Genomic DNA, 18929 nt, shown 5'->3' with positions numbered 1-18929 from the left:
AGCAGCTGAGGGCTCTTGGTGTGTCCAGCTGGAGCAGAGGACACTGAGGGCAGAGCTCAGCAGGGCTGCGGCTCCTCCCGAGGGGCAGCTCCGATCTCTGCTCCTGGGCCAGGGACAGCACCCAGGGAGCAGCTGGAGCTGGGCCAGGGCAGGCTCAGGCTGGAGAGCAGGGAAAGGTTCTTCCCCCAGAGGCTGCTGGGCACTGCCCAGGCTCCCCAGGGAATGGGCACGGCCCCGAGGCTGCCAGAGCTCCAGGAGCGTTTGGGCAGCGCTGCCGGGGATGCCCAGGGTGGGATTTGGGGTGTCTGGGCAGGGCCTGGGGCTGGAATCCGTGATCCCTGTGGGTCCCTTCAGCTCACGATGTTCTGTGATTCAGCTGGTGACAGTGCCAGCTCAACAGTGAGCAGCTGCCAGAGACATTCTCACTTTCTTCTTCCTTGTACAAGCTACTGAGAGGAACCACATTTTCAGAAAATCAAGTGGGGCCTCTCTTACTTAAAAAATCAACAATTTGCTGTTGCTGAGTAAAGCAGCATCTCTCTGTGCCACAGCTTTGGTGCTCACCTGAGCTCTGAGCAATCTAACCAACTCCAGAGCTGGCCTTGCTTTGGAGGAGTTGAGCCATGCAACCCTGAGATCCCTTCTGACCTGAATTATTCAGGGATCTGAACTCATGGTTACTTCAGCTCATTAAGGGGACAGAAAACTAATCATTGGAAATTTTCTGCTGGCTGAACTGTCTTGTTTTGGATCACACAGGCATCCAGGACAATGGCAGACACAGAGGGGGAGGCTGGCTCCTTGCTGGGCTGGCTGGCATCGGATCCATTTGCCAAAGTGAGAAACATCACCCTGAAGATGCAGAATCAAACACGGCTGAACTCAGAGCCGAAGAGAAGTTGAGCACCGCTGATGATGTCATTCATCCCTGAAGGATTAGTTTAAACAATAGTTCTGAGCTTTCTGCAGAAACAGAGACTTGACAGAGGATTCCTGATTGCAGGCTCTACTTCCTAATGCCAAAATATCCCGTCAGCTGATAGATGGCACCTGCAGCTGCCCGCCACACTGTGACTGAAACTGTTACTTACAGGACACTCTGCCATCCACACTCTGAGGATTAGTCAATGCTAGGAAGCAGCATTTGTCACCCTTCAGCTTATCTCAGGCTTGTCACAGCTTGAAGAAGACAAAATTATGTCCTTGGGACAAGAATTACAAAGTCAAAACATGTAGAAAAATATGGAACAAAGAAAAGTTGAAGTTGCAGAAGGGTTTCCTGCCTTTCTCTCTTATTTACCAGGGTCATTTACCAAGAGCTGCAGGAGCACAAATCCCAAATTCCCATTTTCCGTGCCAAGGGCTCTGTACTCTCGGATGCAGCCACAGATCATGTTCTTCTCCCTGGAGATCTCCGTAGTGGCCCTGCAGTGTCCTGAAGTGCAGGGGGAGGTTTCTGAGCACACCACTCATGCCCACTCCAAAGCCCCTCTGATGGATGTCCTGCAGGCCACCCCTCCAGTGGTCCTTTGGTGCTCACTGCCCCTTGTCCCATCTTCAGCACTTCATGGGCAGAAGCAGCACTCAGAGGTGGGTTAAAGAGACCCATTTAAGATAAGCAAATTTGTCAGAGACCAGAAATCTTGTTGAGATCTGGCTGAATTCCTCCTTGCATGAGGCATTTCAGTCCTAGACATCCTGAAGGCTGGAGCTGGACAGGAACCAGAGTAAAAGGTGAAAGCTTCAAATCCTTGTGATTCTTCCCAAAGCAGAGACAGTCATCACTGACCACCATGAGCACAACTGGGACAGAAATACAAGCCCTGGGAAGGCTCCAGACATGGACTGTCCTGAGCTCTGAGCAGATGTGGCAGACACAACGCAGGAGAAAGGGTTGGAGCATGGGTGGGAGACATGGGCTCCTTGCAAAGACAGGGATTAAGAACACGACTCCAAATCCTGGAATTTAAAGGTGAGAAGGCAATTATTCTAATAATTCAGTATTTCTTGCAGGGATTCGTGCTCTCCAGTTGGAAATGCCTGCTTGAGCAGAGACTAGAGGAGATATCCCACACAGCGCAGGGATCCAAGTGCTGCAGGATTTGGTGTGTTCTACCTGTTCTCATGATCAGCTCTCTAAGATACACTTTCTTTTTACACAAGGTTTGTCTACTTGCAGGTTTTGACTACTGAAATAAGGTTCTTTTATCCACTAATCCCCTGGCCAGTGGTGACACAGTAGCACACAAAGAAACCCAAACCCACAGTCCCCAAAACTCTCCATCCTGCTCATCCTGACCACGGGGGTGCATTATGATGTCTTTTTTGGGCAGGACATCCACATGTACATGAAGACCTGTTACTTCAAACTAAAGCAATGCCTTGCACATTTATTGAACCTGAGACAGTCTCTGAACATTCATCATCAGTGTCCCATTTCTAAAAGGCTTAGAAATCTGCATGGTCTGGAGCAGCACTTCTCCTAGTTGTTGGCATGCACTCGGATGAGCTCTGTCACTGCAGATGCCACTGTACATCCCTCAGCACAAGCTGTGCCATTTTTTAGGGTTGTTTTATTTGTTTTTCCAGTTGTTTTATTTATCAAAATAAAACAACTGGGGAAAAAAAGTCTCAAGAGTCACAGTGATACCAGCGACTGCTGTTTGCTATTTGCACAAGTGTCACATTTTCAGTCTCACAGCAGCATTCCCGTGTGCCCTAAACCGTACTGGCAACTACACCCAGTGCTCCCTGAAGCAGCACAGCAGGGATCCTGCAAACCTTGGCAGGTGTTCCCAGGACCTTGCACCACGTCTCAGAGGTGTTGGGCAGCACATGACAACCCGAGCTTCAGTGACTTGCCTCAAGTGCCAGAGCAGTCACCGAACTGCAAAGCAGCCCAAATGTCCCACCTCTGATTGTAACCACACACAGAGACGTGGAAAAGAGCTGGAGACTGCGGTTGGTGCTACTGGAGCTGAAGACAAAAACCCTATTCTGGACCTACAGGGTCTGCTTGCACAACTAAACACCAGAACTTGGGACCCTAGAGACCTCTCCATCTCCAAGGCTGCCCTTGGTGCATCTCCGTCTGCCCCATTCACCCAGACACTTGCTAAACCCAAGCAGATAATTCTACCCAAGCACAAGGTACATCTGCTAAAACATTTTCCAAAACAAAACAGAAGCTTTAACTCAATAACACAGCCCCCAAGAGGAATCTGAGCCACTTGGGCAGCATCAGTCCAGCTACTGCAACAGAAACCTGGAGGGGTCTGGACTGGCCAGAGACCACGTGGAAGGATGTGACACAGCCCATCTACCTCCAAGATCCTCACCAAAGGCTTTGACAACACCTCCAGAGCCATGGGATAAGAAGAAAGGTTTCTAAAGGCATAAATCAAGGATTACAAGAGGTAGGGGCAAAGACTCATTCTTGAAGAGAAGAGATATCTATGCGGGGAATACAGGGAGGTGCACCGGGATCCACACTGCTCATCCATGAGCAACCTGATCAGGGGATGAGAGCTCAGAAAGTCTAAGGATTCACCCTTCCAGGGCAGGCAGGACTGTGGCAGCCCATGAGCAGAGACTGAGTTTAAGGGAGAGAACACAGCAGGTGATAAACAGAAAGCAGTGAGTGTGGAGAAACCCCCTCCTGCCTTCATCTGCACAACCCTGGGCTCTGAGATGCCTCGTGCTCCTTCAGGACAGAGAACTTGGGCTGCAATGCTCACTGAACAAGAACAGCAGAGCAGCGGCAGGGAAGAGCCACAGACAAAGCTTCCACTTTGGAAAAATGAGAGACCAGAACCCTGGATGTCACCAACTGAATAGAAATCCTCGTTTTACTGATTCAAATCAAGCAAAAAAGTCCCCGAACATGCAGCTGATGCCTGGATTCTCATTTCCACAGAGTTCCAGACTTTCTGGGGATATTTCATCCAGGGCTCAGCTCTGCCTTGCCTGCTGCACACAAGGACCCCCCAGACTGCCCTTCACTGGTCCTATCAAAACTCATTGGTCACACTGAGCATTTTGAGAGTTCCTTCACACTGCTTTGGCTCTTCTGCACACAACATCCAACAGTTTGTAATGGTTTTAATCAGTTTCCAGCATCCTTTCAGAGGCAGTAACTCTTATTGTTACTTGGCAGTTATTGATGCATTTTAGGGTATAAACATCCATGTGCAGATATTCCTCAGTGAGGGGAAGTGCTCTGAGACACAGCACAGTGTCAGGATGTGCCACACAACAGACGTATCCCCCAAACTGCCCCGGGGTCAGCACCATCCCTGCTCTGCTGAGGGCAAAATAAACATAGAGAAGTGGCTGGCTCATGATCAGAGACACACAGTGACAGCCTGTGCAGAGCAAGGATACCCAAACTGTTGTCCTCAGCAAAAGTCGTGTTCAGTTTTGTGCTGAGCACACACATTTCCTTAGTCCCAAACCCAAGTCTTCATTGCTCCCCCACACAGGAAAGAAATTAAGTGCACTGTACCCACTGAATAGCATTAGGAAATGAATGGGGAAACCGAGTCACACATCTTTCCTATAAAACCCTGCAAAGTCTGGCACTTGGACAGGGAAAATGGCCTCCTGTCCCACCACTGGAGCTGCCAAGCAAGTTCTCCCTCAACAGCAGCTCAAAGCACCTCATGCCTCAGCACATTTACTGTGGAACATCTGCACAACCAGCCACAAACCTCTCAGGCTGCCAATTACACATCTGAGGCCTGGAGGAGCAGTAACACATTCCTGCTTCTTCAGCCCTTCTTTTCCCTGCCATCCTCCATTCCAGCTCCCCGAAGGCAAAGCAAAGGAGAAGAAGGATCCTGCTGGGAACAGACCTGGCACAGGCATTTACACCCTGGAGAAGAATGGCAGTTCTGGACGGCAGGGCTGGCTCGAGGGACTCAGTGTGCACATGTGGATTGCACAGGCAGCCCTCAGCAGAATTACAGCCCAGACTGCAGCACGGCTGCCATTTATTCTCTGCACAGTGTCCTCATCACCCTCAGAGAAACACTCACCTGTAGGAGCCAGTGTGCAGCAACCACTGCAGCCCAGTTATACAAAGCTGGTGGCCTTAGCTCACACACTTTTGTGCACTGGTTTTTACCTCTCCAGTGCTCAGATACTTATCTCTGGGTCCAGTTCTCAAGGCCAGCCAGATGTTCCTTGACACAGGGGCCGCCAGTTCCCCCAGCCTGTCTGGAGCACGGCTCCTCCTCCCACACAGCTCCCAGGTGGGACAACAAGGAGCTGCAGTGAGCCTCCTGCAGCTTATGGTTCAAATGCAGAGGGCAAGGAAATGCCAGATTTGTCTACAATCACCCTCTTCTCATCCCAAATCAGCAGTTTTTCTCCTGTCCCATCCCACCATTTCTTATTCCAAATAAATTGGCTGCAACACAACCTGGGTTCTTGCTTGCTGTGATCCCCCTATCACAGCCTCATCTTCTGCTCTTCAGTGAAAAAACAAAACTGTTGAAGCAGTGTGTTGTTTTAATCACCTGTGAAGCAGCTTTGGAATTAAAACAGAGATTCTGAACTACAGAAAGGACATGAGAACTGAGCTGGGCAGCTCCAGCCTGAGAAACACATCAGCAGATTTGAAACTCAAGCTCCTGACCAAGGGGATGCACCAGTGGGTGAAAGGAGAGATTGAGGGGCAACCAGGAAGCTCCAAGAGAAACAGCATTGCCCAAGCGAGAAGAGAATCAAGTAGAAATCTGAACTTCAAACTTGATTTGATTACCCCAAAGCCAGGCTTTGTCTCCTGCATGGCACTGCCCATGGGCACATAGTGGGTACCCAGCAGCAACAGAAGAGCCCACCTGTGACCCCTGGAGCTGTTTGGCAGAGTGAGCATGAGCAGAACTGGCACCTTTGGTCCTGACACAGACAGTGACAACAAAAACCAACTGATTTCCACACCTGAGGAAAGCCATCACTGCAGCTCCTCCAGACTCAGTGCTTCAAGAGAGGCCACAGCAGAGCCTGTCCCTGCAGGGCACTGTCAAAAGCACCAGCGATGGCTGCCATGTCTGGTCCTCGCCAAGACCCCAGAGCCAAATCTTAGTGAGCAACCAGCCCACTGCCTGTCAAGCTCTCAGCTTGGGCACCATGCCCAAGCCCACCTGAGCCACACCTGCAGCAGGACAGAGCTTTGGCTTCTCCAGAGATTTGCAGCCCCTGGGAAGTTTGCGTGGCTCTGCTGCTATTTATACACAGCTGTATCAAGGATGCTCATCAGTAAAAGCATGTGCCATGAGAGACCACTACAGCCACACTGGCTGATCACATCTTCTGCACCTGGGAGGCAACTGCTGGGGGTTTCCAAAACCCCACTGAGAATGGCTCTGTATTCCTGCCCTACTCAGGTTATTCAGGGCAGTTCCTGGGGTTTCTGCTTGTTCTGATCTTCTCTGAAGCTCTTTTTTTAGCTTTGGCTTCCGGGTTAAATATTAGTAGAACACCTTCAACTTATCAGTGCTCAAAGAATGAGGAGAGTGCTCAGTGGGTGTGGTTTGTTCCAACTTCTGTTCTTTTTTAAAGTTCAGAAGTTATAAAAATACCAAAGATCAAGAGAAGAACAATGACAAGCTGCAAAAGATCTGTTCTCTGTAACAAGTGGGGCTTTGTGTTCAGGATGAAGCTCCTGGATTCCATAAAAATGCACACTGGCAACTGAGGCCTGTTCCCCAAAGCCAGGGTTTGGAGCCAGCTGGGCTCAAAAGCATTTACTTCCCCTCTCCAGAAAATGAGGAGGAAACAAAAAAATGAAGAAACTCCCCAGCAGGTCATGAAAAGATGATGTAATGTTCTTGCTTCCATAGAATCACTGTCAAAAATCCCACCAAAATGGGGCTGTTTCTCCCATTTACCCCCACCTTGCTCCAATCACACCCAGCCCATTAACCACCACAACCATGTGGCTGCCCCATCCCTGGAAGTGCCCAAGGCCAGGCTGGATGGGGCCTGGAGCAGCCTGGGCTAGTGGAAGGCGTCACTGCCCATGGCAGGGGGTGGGGCTGGATGGGCTTTAAGGTTCCTTCCAACTTGAAGGGATTAAGGACTCACTGTGTGCAGCCTTTACAGACCTGTGTGAGAGGAGACTGATCGATCGTTCTGGCTTCTCCAGCACGTGCCCACATGAGAAGCAGGACCCTTACAAGGGACCAAGATCCTGTCATCAAGGCTGGAATATGGTGACAGGCAGAAACAAGGTGTGGAGCCCGAAATCCTTGAAGTGAAGCTTCGTAGTACTGAGCGTTTAAACCCTTTCATCCTGATGGGAAATTCTGCTCTTCCTGTGGTTGTCCTACACAAACTGTCACCCTGGCCATACTTTAAGCTCACTTCACTCTGCTTCCGAACCTCACAGCAGAGGATGGTTGGGCAGAGCCACCAGCCCTGCCTGCAACCAGCAGCTCAGGACCTCCTGAGTCAGGCACTTTTAGACCCCCATAAATAACAGCCCTGGAATACTCTTCTTCCTTGTGGCTGTCCAACTCCATCCTGAAAGCACTCAGACTTCCAGCCTGCACAGGCACAGCCCTGCACCATGTCCCAGTTAACAGGAGTGTTGTTACTGGTCAGAGACCCTGTGGAAATAAAGTGATGACCAGTGCTGTTAAACCAAAGAGAGGGAGCTTCCAACAGCAGGGTCCTGCTGAAACCTCCTGCCAAGACTCAGTAACACCCTGAGATATTGAAACCCCATTTTGGGCCAGGAAGCATGGTGGAAAAGGGAAGGCAACATCCTGAACAAAACCCAGCTTCTCTGGGATATGAAGTATTTCAAAATAAAACAAGGAAAAGTCAAGTTGAGAGGAAGGTCTAGACACTGAGACTAAGGACAGGCAGGGGACCAGAGGAAGCTGCTTTTCCCAGATCAGTTCCTCTTCTCAGAGGCTCCTGCCAGCCCCAAGACATCACACAGCAATCTCAGGTCTCTGACAAGCCATGGTTCCCACTGAGCCACAGATTCGGTGTTTGCTGAGCCACAGGCACTGTTGGCATCCCACAGCCTCCCACAGTGCTGGGCTCCCTTATCCAAGGCCCCGAACCTCCCAACCCCACACATCTTCCATGACACACATCCAAGCCGAGGCAGCGTCACTACAAAGAGCCTTGGCTCTGTGCTCCAAACAGCTCAAGAGATTTTTCTTGGGATCTTCCAACAGCAGTCTGAGAAGCAGCACCACCCAGGTACCAGGGCTGCTTGTGAGTTACACTCATGGATAAAAACCTGAGCTCCTCTGTGGACCCTCCTTCCTGCTGCTGTTGGTGCATAAGCCCCACCTGTGTGGACCCCAAACCGGCCATGTCAATGCAAAGCAACATCATCCAGCTTGATGTGGGAGCTCCAAATCCCAGCTCAGTCCTGAAGAGACAGTAATTAGTATTTTCCCATGTCCTTCAAGCAGGAAAGCACAGGCGCTCACCTGAGTGTTACCCTGCCAACTACTCCTGATGAGGCTCCTCTTCCCACCACTATGTTCTCACCCTGAAGAAGGAAGAGAAACCAGGCAATATCCAAAATAAAATAAAAAAATACACATTACCTTTGCCCCTGGGCAGGAAACCTAGCAGCTGATCATCATCTTCCTTTGAGGAGACGAAGCAGTTAAACAATAAATCACATGGCAGCAATGGCGATGAGAAATGAAGAACTTAATGAACTTTCTATCCAGGGCCAGAATCTTGTAACCCCCTGGAGTCACTGCAGCAGCTGCTGCAGGCAGCTCCAGTCCCGAGGTAACACAGAGCTGTGAGCCCGGCCTGGATGGAGCTCCTTTTCAGCCTATCCCCACGGTAACTATCTGCAGCTATTCACATCTGCTTGCTCTGCCAGCAGAGGAGGCAGCAGCCGAGCCCAGGCAGAGCGAGCAGGGTCTGACAGCCCACACAGACCTGTGCAGGCACTGACCAGTGTCCCCAGAGCCCTCGCCCAGCTCCCACCAGCACTGGCACGGTGGCAGAGGACGAGCTCTGTGTTAGCTCTGCCCTGCCTGCCTGGGCTTGGGGCTCTCTGCCAGCTGGGCTCGTGCCAAGGCAGCAATTCCAGTCCTCCAAATTCCAGAGCTGAAGCAGCTTCCAGCTCTGCCCGCCCAATCTTAACGCTTTCACTGCTGCCCCTCTCCCACAGCACGGAGTCACCCCTCTTCTGTCACAGAGCATCCAGAAGGGTGGAATAGGGAATAGCAAACCCAGCAGGAACTCCAGAGCAACTCAGCATCAGCCAAGGGCACAGCCCAAATGGAGGAACAGCACAGGGACCTTCTGAGCTACAGACACTGAGAGCTTTACCCGTGTCCCCGGGCAGGTGTGTCCCTGCATCCTTGTGTTCAAGGTGACAGTATTTCCTTGCCCTCCAGCAGTAACACGTGAAACGTGGGAGCAGGTTTAAAGGACGCTGTTACAGAGAAAGAGGTGTCCGTATGTGTGTGTGTGGGGAAGGTCCTTCCACAGGTATGGATTAAATCTAGACTTCTGAGGACGGAGAAAATGAGCTGATTTCAAAGGCCAGGAAGACTGTCACTGCCACAGCATCCCCCAGCAGCAGCACTGTTGGGATTGTGCACACAGCCACTGGCACTCAGCTGTAAGAGGGTCCTGTAAAGGTCTCACAGTTTTTGGACCAAATCCCAGCTAAAGACCTTGATACTGTGGCACAAACCCTAGAAAAATGCCCACACTTCTTCAAAACTTAAAGCTGGTGTTTAAGTAAGAGCCCTTTCTTGAGCAAAGACAGATCCTGTGGGAATTCTCAGATGCCTGAGCCCACAATCACACGTCCAGGCAGGAAGCCCTGATCCCACCTGCCCAGGCCCTTTTCCCAGCCCACGTGCCTTTACCTGGCAGAAAGGGACCCTTCAGTCACCAGCTCCTCAGGTGAAGAGCTCAGAGCACAAAGCTTCCATGCAGAAGTACCTGAGAAGATGCTGCTTTAGTTGCTCTTCCCCCAGGGCCTCACAGTTCTCCATCCCACAAACCACTTCAGAAAGGAAAGTAACTTTCCATGGATCCTGTACCAATGTGTGCTTGCTTCCCTGACTGCAAAGAACTGAGCTTTCTTCCAGTCTGTGATCAGCTGTGAACTCCCACATTTCCCATGAATTACAGAGGCAGACACACTCATCTCTACAGAACCATGCCTTGGCTGAGGGGGATTTCCCTCATCCCACCTCCCTGCTAAGAGCAGGTGGCCTCAGAAACTACAATCATTAACCAGCCTCTTATCTCTTTCTCTTTTTTCTCATCGATTTTTATCACAATTATTTTCCTCTTTGTTTCCCTGAAGCTCAGCAGCAGCACCTCCATTTCTGTGTGCATCTCCTTCTCTCTTTCTCCCCAGCCATGATTTAAAGTAACTAAACAACCACCCTTATTCTTTAGGTCGATCCTAAATATCGATTTTCTGCACTGCTTATAATGGGGAGGGACTCTCCAAAGCAGCTTCCCACATGCACTCTCCACTTATGGCAGTGACCTGTCCTAAGAGCCCACAGGCTTCCCAAGCAGAAGGATGGTTAGAAGAAGTAAAATGCATGCAAAAGTTTTTCCAAAGCACTGGGTTTGGCTGGGCTGGAGTTCTCCTTCTGCAGTAGCAGCTCGGGTGCTGCTGTGCTGGGCTTTGTGCCCCAGGCAGGGCTGACAGCACCCCACGGGTCAGCTGGGCTGGGCTGGGCCTGCACAGAGCCCAGCTCTGCTCTGTTCCCATGGCCAGCATTGGGCTGGGGGGCACAGGGAGCTGGGAGGGGGCACAGCTGAGACCCCACTGCCCCAGGGGTGCCCCAGACCCTACAGCTCCATGCCCTGCATGTAGAGCTGGGGAAGGAGGGAGAAGGGAGGATGGAGCCAGGGTGTTTGTCTTCCCAGTCCCCAGCCCATGGGATGGACCCGGCTCTCCTGGGGATGCTGAGCACCCGCCTGCAGGGGGGAGCAGTGACTGTCTGACTCGGCCTGCACCTGCAGCTTTTGCTTTACCTGTTAAACTGTACCTCAATCAGTTTTCACCCCTTTACCCTTCTGATTCTCTCTCCCATCCCACTGTGGCAGTGAGTGGCTGGGGGTGCTCAGCTGCTCCCAGGACAACCCACCACACCTGACATACACATTTTCCTCCTTCAATCTCTGCTTCCCTCCCAAATTACACTTCCAACCATTCCACCAACTATTGCTACAGTGCACAGACTCGTGCACTCCTTATGTGCATCAAACACCTAAACCTTGAAGTTCTTGGCCTGAGGAACATCAGCCACCTACTCTGTACCTGCTGTAATGCCAGCTGGATCACTATCTAACTCCAGTGGGAAAGCACACACACCTGGAAGATGTGGGTAACTCCTTCCCCACCCAACACACCTTCAGGGTCTTCTGTTGACAAAAATCCATGTTGTTAGCAATGTGCACACAATGTATTCCGGCCTCGCTTTTGTGTGCTGCAGTATCTAAAGATGGGGAGACATCTCTCTCTCCTCTGCTTTGCCCTCATTCTGAAACTGACCCCACTGTGCACCAGAACGTTGTAGGAAGCCCCATGTAACCTTAATTCAGCTGGTTTATGTCTGTGTGCTGTGACAGATAAATATTTCTCAGTCAGTACTTCTCTAGGATGAGTGCTTGACTCAGTAAGAGCAATCATGCAAGCAGCTCTTCCAGGAACAGTTAAAATCCCCTAATTTCTGAAACTCTGAAGTGACCCCACAAGTCCTGAGCAAGGGAAGTGCAGCAGCTGTCACTGAACCAGCCTACCCATTGTTCTGAGTTCTGAGAGATGGTCCTGGGAGGTACCTGGAGAAAACAAGTGAGAAAGAACAGCAGAGGATGTTCAGCTTTGATTGTGGTTGTGCTGTGCTGGGCCAGGAGTTGGACTGGACGATCCTTGTGGGTCCCTTCCAGCTCAGGATGTTCTCTGACTCTACACCCTCTGAGCAGAGCTCCAGGCTCCCAGCCAGAGCTCAGCTGAACAGAAAGTCCACTTCACTTTACATTCCTAAAAGCCCAGATATGTATTTAAGGGTAAAAAAGCACATGTAGAAGAGGCATGAAAAGACATGTAAGATGCTGTACACCATGTATGAGGAGTGGAGTAGGGATTCCTGGCCAATGAACAACCCTGGGAGCACCCCAGTGGTGTGGGAGGGATGCTGAGGGAAGTTTGCTGCACACGCACAGAACTCCCCACCCATTGGGACAGCCACTGGGACCTGCCCCCCCCAATGGCTGCCAGGCTGAGGTGGAGAAGCTGAGGATGCACAGGATGAACTCTTCCACATTCCACCCTGCTCTGTAGTCCAGCAGAGCCAACATCTATCCCCAGCCTATAGCCGACGTGGAGAGAGGACCAGGACCCACCATGGGCGAAGGCACTCCCAGAACTACATTTCCCCTGTGTGGTGTGTGTTGGTTTGGATCCCCCAGCTCCAAGGTGTGCTGCATCTGGACAGGAGCTCCAGGAGGCGCCTGGGAGCCCACAGCCATCTGGCCACTGAGCTCTCCCAGCAGGCTGCTGCACAGCCAGCAGGCAGCAATGGAATTACCAAGTGGGTGTGCAGGCTGCTCCTCGGCGCTGTTTGACCTCCCTTTCCTTCCTTAACACACACACGTGCCCTCATGAAAGCTCCCCGGAGTGGCTGGCTGGGCCCCAGCTCCACCAGCTCCCTGCCCAGCCACTCCAGCTAAGCAAACACTGCCGGGAGTGGGAGGGCTCGGAGACGGAGAAGGACCATGCCTGGGAGAAGCCCTGCGCTCCTCCACCTCTGCTGGCAGCCAGCAGCAGAGTCAGATTAGAGCTGAATGGAGTTACCAGTGTTAAATAAACATGCCTGCCCTCTTTGAAGTTCTGCTTCCCTTGAACGTGAGCTCATTCCACGAGGCTTTTTTTTGCTCAGCCCCAGGAAGCCGTCATTCCCCATGGAGTTGGCTCTTCACAGGATTCCTCACCTTCCATGGAGTTAGCTCTTCACAAGATTCCACAAGGACCTCACACGGTCAGTCCAGTATATGAGCACAGACCAGTACTAGCACAGCAGCACTTGATCCCCTGCATGTCTCTCCAGTGCTCTTTAGGAGGAATTCCCACCAGGAAAGGGAAACTGCCCGACTCCACCACACAGTCCTGCAGGCTCTAGGCTGGCACATGGAGAAGGTTTATTGGAGCTCAAGGAAAGGGCGAGTCCTCTGTGGTGATGTGTCCTCCAACCCTGCCAAGAGCAGCACGCTCAGGTCTGGGAGGACTGTGATCAACCCTCCACCACAGCAGGGCTGAGGAGTGAGGAAACACAGGAGGAATTTCATTAAAAAAGAGAAACTTCCCAGTACTCTCCTCTTTTGGTTTAAACCCACAAAGTGGAAGTCAGAAATTCTTGGGCAGGAAAGGGAGCAGACAGTCACAGAGGGAGAAGTAAAGCCACAAAGACAAGGCTGATCTCAACTCCCTGGCATTTTTACCATGGCTCATGCAACCCCTGGCAACCCCTACTCTTGTCCCACAAGTTGAAAACAAAGGACAAAGAGAGCAGAAATCTGCCTGAGAGTGAGGGCTGCCTCTGCCTGTGAGTGGGGAGATGTGACTTTTGGGGTCACTGTTTTTGTACATGAGCAGGAAGTGCAGAGTCACTGCACATGGAGCCAATGTGAAAGGGAGAAGCTGTCAGTGCCACCTGCCAAGGGGGAAAGCACAAGCTTCCCAGGATGGCACAATGGGGTGCTGTTTCTGGATAACTGACTGGGCTCTGCTCACTCACAGCTTCAGCCCCTGGCAAGGGGAGGCCAGGGAGGAGCAGAGCTGCCTGTGCTGGGGCCGTGGGTCAGACAGAGGTTCCCACTTCTCCTGAGAAGGCGGCTTCCACCGTGCTCCTGAAACATTCCACCCCCAGGTTACTGCCAGGAAAGCTCCCACACAACACAAACATGTCTTTAGCCACTCATGCAGCACCTGAGAGGCACCCTGGAGAGAGCGTGGTGAGAGCCCCTGACTGCAGGGCACCACTGGAGGGGTCAGGCACTGGCCGAGAGGGCCCCAGTGCTCTGCAGAGCCTGCAGGGCAGCAGCAGGTGGGACACAAACAACCAGCAAGAAGAGAGGGAGATGCTGGGAACATCAAGGCAAAATGAAGAAATCCAAGATAAAGAGGAATCATCCCCACCCGAGGGGAGCCCACAGCTCTGCCTGCACACAGGTCATGGGAGATCATCTCAGGCAGCCCACTGACACCAGCCCTGCAGCCCTGAGCACAGACCTGGCCCGCAGACCTGGCCCACGTCAGGGACACAGGGCAGCGCCAGCCTGACAGGGCAGCATGAGCTGACCCAGGATTTCTAAGAGGAACAGTCTCATCAGAGAAATGCCTTTCCTAAGCAATCCTTCAGCTCTGGCAGAGAGGTTGCTCTCCCGCCCCTCATTTCATTGACAAGCACGTGCAGGGCTTGCCAGCCAACAAATGCCAGAGGGATGTGCTTGGGGACAGTGACAGCCCCCCCGGGCCCAAACACAACTGTGATGTGAGAAAGCTTGAGACACATCTGAGAATCAAACCAGCCATGGCTCAGACCTTTGCAAGGCAGCAAGCTCCCCAGTGCTGCTCCTACTCAGCAATCACAGTCCTGGGAATGCGGCAGGTACCACCTGCTCCACACCTGCTTCGTCCATGTTCACAGCATAAGGCAGAGCAAGAAAACTGCCCAAAGTACAAAGAGGCGCAGTCCTGCAATTCACAGTTCTCATTATTCCAGTCCCTCTGAGAAAAACTCCACAGGAAAATGTGGTTCAAAGGCGCAGGAAAAACTGCAAGGAAATTCCTGGGGAGGAGCAGACCTCAGCAATGTTGTACAGCACCATCCCTCCCCAGAGCCATCATCCCGCCCATCTTTATGGATAGCTGCTCCTCAGCACCTTGGTGCCAGGCTGTTCCAGTGCTATAGGTCTGATCACCTGTACCTTTACCATGCATGAAGCAGCACAAAAACCAGACAGGGCACCCAGATGTCCTTGCTGCCAGTCTCTGCCTGCTTTGCTGCTCTTTGAGAGCTGAGTGGAGGAGAAAGACAGCTAAGCAACAGCGTGGGCCTTACCTTTTGTACCAGGGGGCTGCAGATTATCTCCAGTCAGCGAACACCAGCCTACAGGAAAGATGTCCCGGGAATCATATCGGCACCAGTAATCGAAGGCACCTCTCCAGCCATCAAATGTTATGAGGACCTCAGAACCTCTCACCTCCCCAATGGTGGCCGGGCAGATGAAGTGAGGGTTCTTCCTGTCCACTGCCTCCAGCTTCATACCTGTCTTGAAGAAGTTTTGGGAAGGAGATGGTGGTTCCTACAAGAAGAAGTGGAATATATGCTCAAAGGGGATAAGCCACTGCCTCCCCACACCAGGGCTGTGCCCTCACCAGCAAACTCACCTCCATGAACAGCTGAAGGGTGCTAGTGGGCTGCATTTGAACCCAAATAGGTGTGCACACACTGGCTGGGCTACACAGCCACTGCCCTTTAACCAACAGGCAGCAAAGTCCACTACCCACTGCTCTGCCCTAGGCTGGACCAAACGCACGGAGTGGGACATTCAGAGCAGTGCTGATGTTCCCACCTTGCATTCCCCACTTTGAGCAGCACCTGCAGCTCCAGTGAAAAACCAGCTCCTGCCTCAAGCCCGAGCACTGAAGCCAAGGCACTTCCTTGGCAGATCTCTGGCTGCATCTTGACATTGCTACAATACAGCTGGAGAGGACACAGGTCTCTCCTAGAGCAGCACCGAGGCAGAGCTGTGCAATGTCACCTCCTCTGGGACCAGCACATCTCTCATGAGACACCAGCTCTGAGTTTGGTGCTCTGCAGCGAAGGGGCCATTGCCAGAAGGATCTGCACAAACAGTGAAATACCTTGTGAAAAATCCGGACTGGAGCCATCTCTGCTCCATTCAGAGTCTTCAGAAGGAACATGGGCCAGGAGGAGGCATTCAGCCGGAAGCCTGAGGAGAGGGAAGCAGAGATGGAGACTTTTAGACTGTGGAGGTCAATGGATCTGGCAGCACATGTCTGCTCTGATGGGAACTCACACAGCTGTGATGCCACAGCACCCTCCTCCCATGCCGGAGTCAGGTGGGACTTTTTCCAGGTATTCTGAATGCAAAGCATTGTGTTATTGAAAATAAACATCTGGAAACAGCTGTCTGACTGCAATATTCACTTATCATAACAATCCCATTGACCCATTGACAATTCAGGCAGAGCACTTTGTGCAGCGTCAGTGCTGGCAGCTCCAGTGATCCTGCTGCAGGGGAGACATGAATCAGCAAGTGCACACTCAGGCTATGGAATTTCTTCCTCAACAGGGAATCACAGCTTCTGGGTGGCCTCCTCCACCTCTAGTGTGAGCTGCAGGCAAGTTATTTCGAAGAAATAGAGCCTGTGACTTGGCTGGGAAACAGATTTAAGCATTACAGAGAAGGATATCAGGTTTTGGCTTGACACCTGCTGTGAAAAAAGTGGAGAAATAACAAGAGGTGGCTTATGGGAAGAAAAAAAAATCAGTTTCACATGCACTGAAGTATGTATGGCGCTGACTATGACTACACAACCAACAGAAGGCTATCACAGAACATCTTCTTTGCTAAATGTGTATCTTCCTGCACAGGCAATTTCTGCTGCTCAGCTGTGTTTGGTCTGTGTTTGTGGGGTTTTGAAGGTAATCCTGGCATCAGACCTGGACCAAGAACATGGCAAAACTTTGCCAAGGTTGCAATGCTCAGCACAGGTCGCACTGCCAGCCCTGAACTCTGTCAGATCAGCTTGGAAACCAACCCAAGTAGCCACAACTGCAGGGGATGGGAGAGCTCAGCTCCCAGAGTGGCAAAGACTTTATGTAAATCATAAAAGATCCTGAGCTGGAAGGGACCCTCAACGTTCATCCAGCCCAGCTCCAGGCCCTGCAGATACCCCAACAACCCCACTCTGGGCATCCCTGGCAGCGCTGCCCAAACGCTCCTGGAGCTCTGGCAGCCTCGGGGCCGTGCCCATTCCCTGGGGAGCCTGGGCAGTGCCCAGCAGCCTCTGGGGGGAGAACCTTTCCCTGCTCTCCAGCCTGAGCCTGCCCTGGCCCAGCTCCAGCCGCTCCCTGGGTGCTGTCACTGGAATGATCTATGTAAAGAAAGAGCAGCAGCAGATGTGTGCACATGGAAAATACTACAGGAAACAGAAAAACCTTGCTGGGTTTTCTCAGCCCTTGCACTCTGCAGGCAGCAAGGACAACTGCAGCACTAGCTCTGTTACCTGTCTTTATGCTGGGTGCAAAATCATCCAGTTCCACTCCCCTGCCATGGGCAGGGACACCTTCCACTATCCCAGGCTGCTCCAAGCCTTGTCCAACCTGGCCTGGGACACTTCCAAGGATCCAGGGGCAGCCACAGCTTCTCCGGGCACCCTGTGCCAGGGCCTCAGCACCCTCACAGGGAAAAAACTTTTCCCAGTATCTCACCCAACCCTGCCCTCCTGTCTGGCGTAGGGTTAAGCAGGCGACACAGGCCAGGGCCGGGCACACGGAGTAGCCCGAGCCGTCCCCGAGCTCGCCCCGGTGCCCCGGCACAGGCAGGGCTGCTTTGGCCGCGCTTCGCGCCCTCTGCTGGCCACACCCGGCACGGCACAGGAGCGAGCCACGGCCCCGCGGGCTGGGCCCGGCACCGCAGCCGGGACAGGGCTCGGGAAGCGATGGGCAGCACAACCACGGAATGGTTGGCGTTGGAAGGGACCTTAAAGCTCATCTCATCCCACCCCCTGCCATGTGCAGGGACACCTTCCACTACACCAGGTTGCTCCAAGCCCTGTCCAACCTGGCCTTGAAAATATTATTTGGGGATATGCTAATGGAGAGAAAGATTTATGAAGACAAACTATTGGGCAGCGGAATGCAGGAGGTTAATCTTGCTGATTATCAGGAAGGAACCAGCAAATCAGCTTGTCACTTGGCTAGCATCAAAGAAAATGGAAAGTGGTGTGTGTTTAACTGAAGACAAGACTGGAAGAAGTGTTAGACTGTCCAGGCTATTTATAAAGTTGTAGCCAAGCAAAATGAAATAAATAAGTATGAATTCTTGCAAGTGTCCCTTCACATGAGACAGGACTTTAATCACTGTGAGCCTTTTCAGACATTATGTTTCCTGTCCAGGTAAGCTGGTATTGAATCCTAGAATCACAGGGTAGGTTGGGTTGGAAGGGACCTTAAAGATCAACCAGTTTCACTCCTCTGCCATGGGCTGGGACTATCTTCCACTATCCCAGGTTACTCCAAGCCCTGTCCAACCTAGCCTTGGACACTTCCAGAGATGGGGCAACCACAGCTTCTCTGGGCCACAACCCTGAGCTTGAGCTGCAACCAGGGCAAGCAGCTCACGTTGCTGCAGAGACCTCTTTCATCTACACCCTAAAGGACCTCTCTGTCCATGTCACAGTGTCTGTGTGGAAATACAGACCTGGTGTGGTTTATGTATCCCGGAGTAGGCAGGGGCAGGCCATGCGCCTGTGTCCCAAGCACAGATCTATAAAAACCCCCAAGCTTTCCCCACCATCGATTTCACCCTTGCTGGACAGCTGAACTCCAGCTCACCCAGTGGAGGCTGCAGCATCCCTCCATTCTTCTCACAGTTCCCAATGGGCTGGATCTCAGCAGAGTCCACCAGCCTCCAGAAGTCGTTCTTGTTGTCGCTGCCATCGAGGCGCAGGCGCAGGCGGGCGCCCGTCAGCCCCACCACGGTGGCGATGCACGTGGACGTGGTGTTCCGGGGGTCCTGGGCCTCCAGTTTCATACTGATCTTGAACTCGTTTGCAGGTGGAGTGTAGGACTGCAAAGAGTGGAACAGAGGGCCAGTCAGAGCCAGGATTGCCAGTACATGGCACCAGCTCAGGATTGCCAGTACTGCAC

The 18929-nt window shown here is 52.2% G+C and overlaps 1 protein-coding gene across 7 annotated transcripts in view; it reads right to left on the bottom strand.

Annotated features, from left to right (window-relative positions):
- Positions 1-18929, bottom strand: part of SCMH1 (Scm polycomb group protein homolog 1) — a 64504-nt gene that overhangs the window by 21752 nt on the left and 23823 nt on the right. For 6 of the 7 annotated variants that reach the window (XM_042022487.1, XM_042022491.1, XM_042022493.1 and 3 more), the window contains 3 exons: positions 18615-18849; positions 15896-15984; positions 15090-15333 (listed from right to left, as the gene is read on the bottom strand). In XM_042022487.1, the coding sequence (XP_041878421.1) occupies positions 15090-15333; positions 15896-15984; positions 18615-18849 (568 nt within the window). Of the gene's footprint in view, positions 1-15089; positions 15334-15895; positions 15985-18610; positions 18850-18929 lie in introns of those variants that run through there. The other variant, XM_042022494.1, reaches the window with a different exon arrangement.

The sequence above is a fragment of the Corvus kubaryi genome, unplaced genomic scaffold (genome assembly GCF_017639235.1).
Source record: "Corvus kubaryi isolate FWS band 111438036 unplaced genomic scaffold, C.kubaryi_AGA036_p1.0 37209, whole genome shotgun sequence".
In the NCBI taxonomy this organism is placed as follows: Eukaryota; Metazoa; Chordata; class Aves; order Passeriformes; family Corvidae; genus Corvus; species Corvus kubaryi.
The sequence above is the reverse complement of the archived record's forward strand: the minus strand, read 5'-3'. Positions and strand labels throughout refer to the sequence as shown.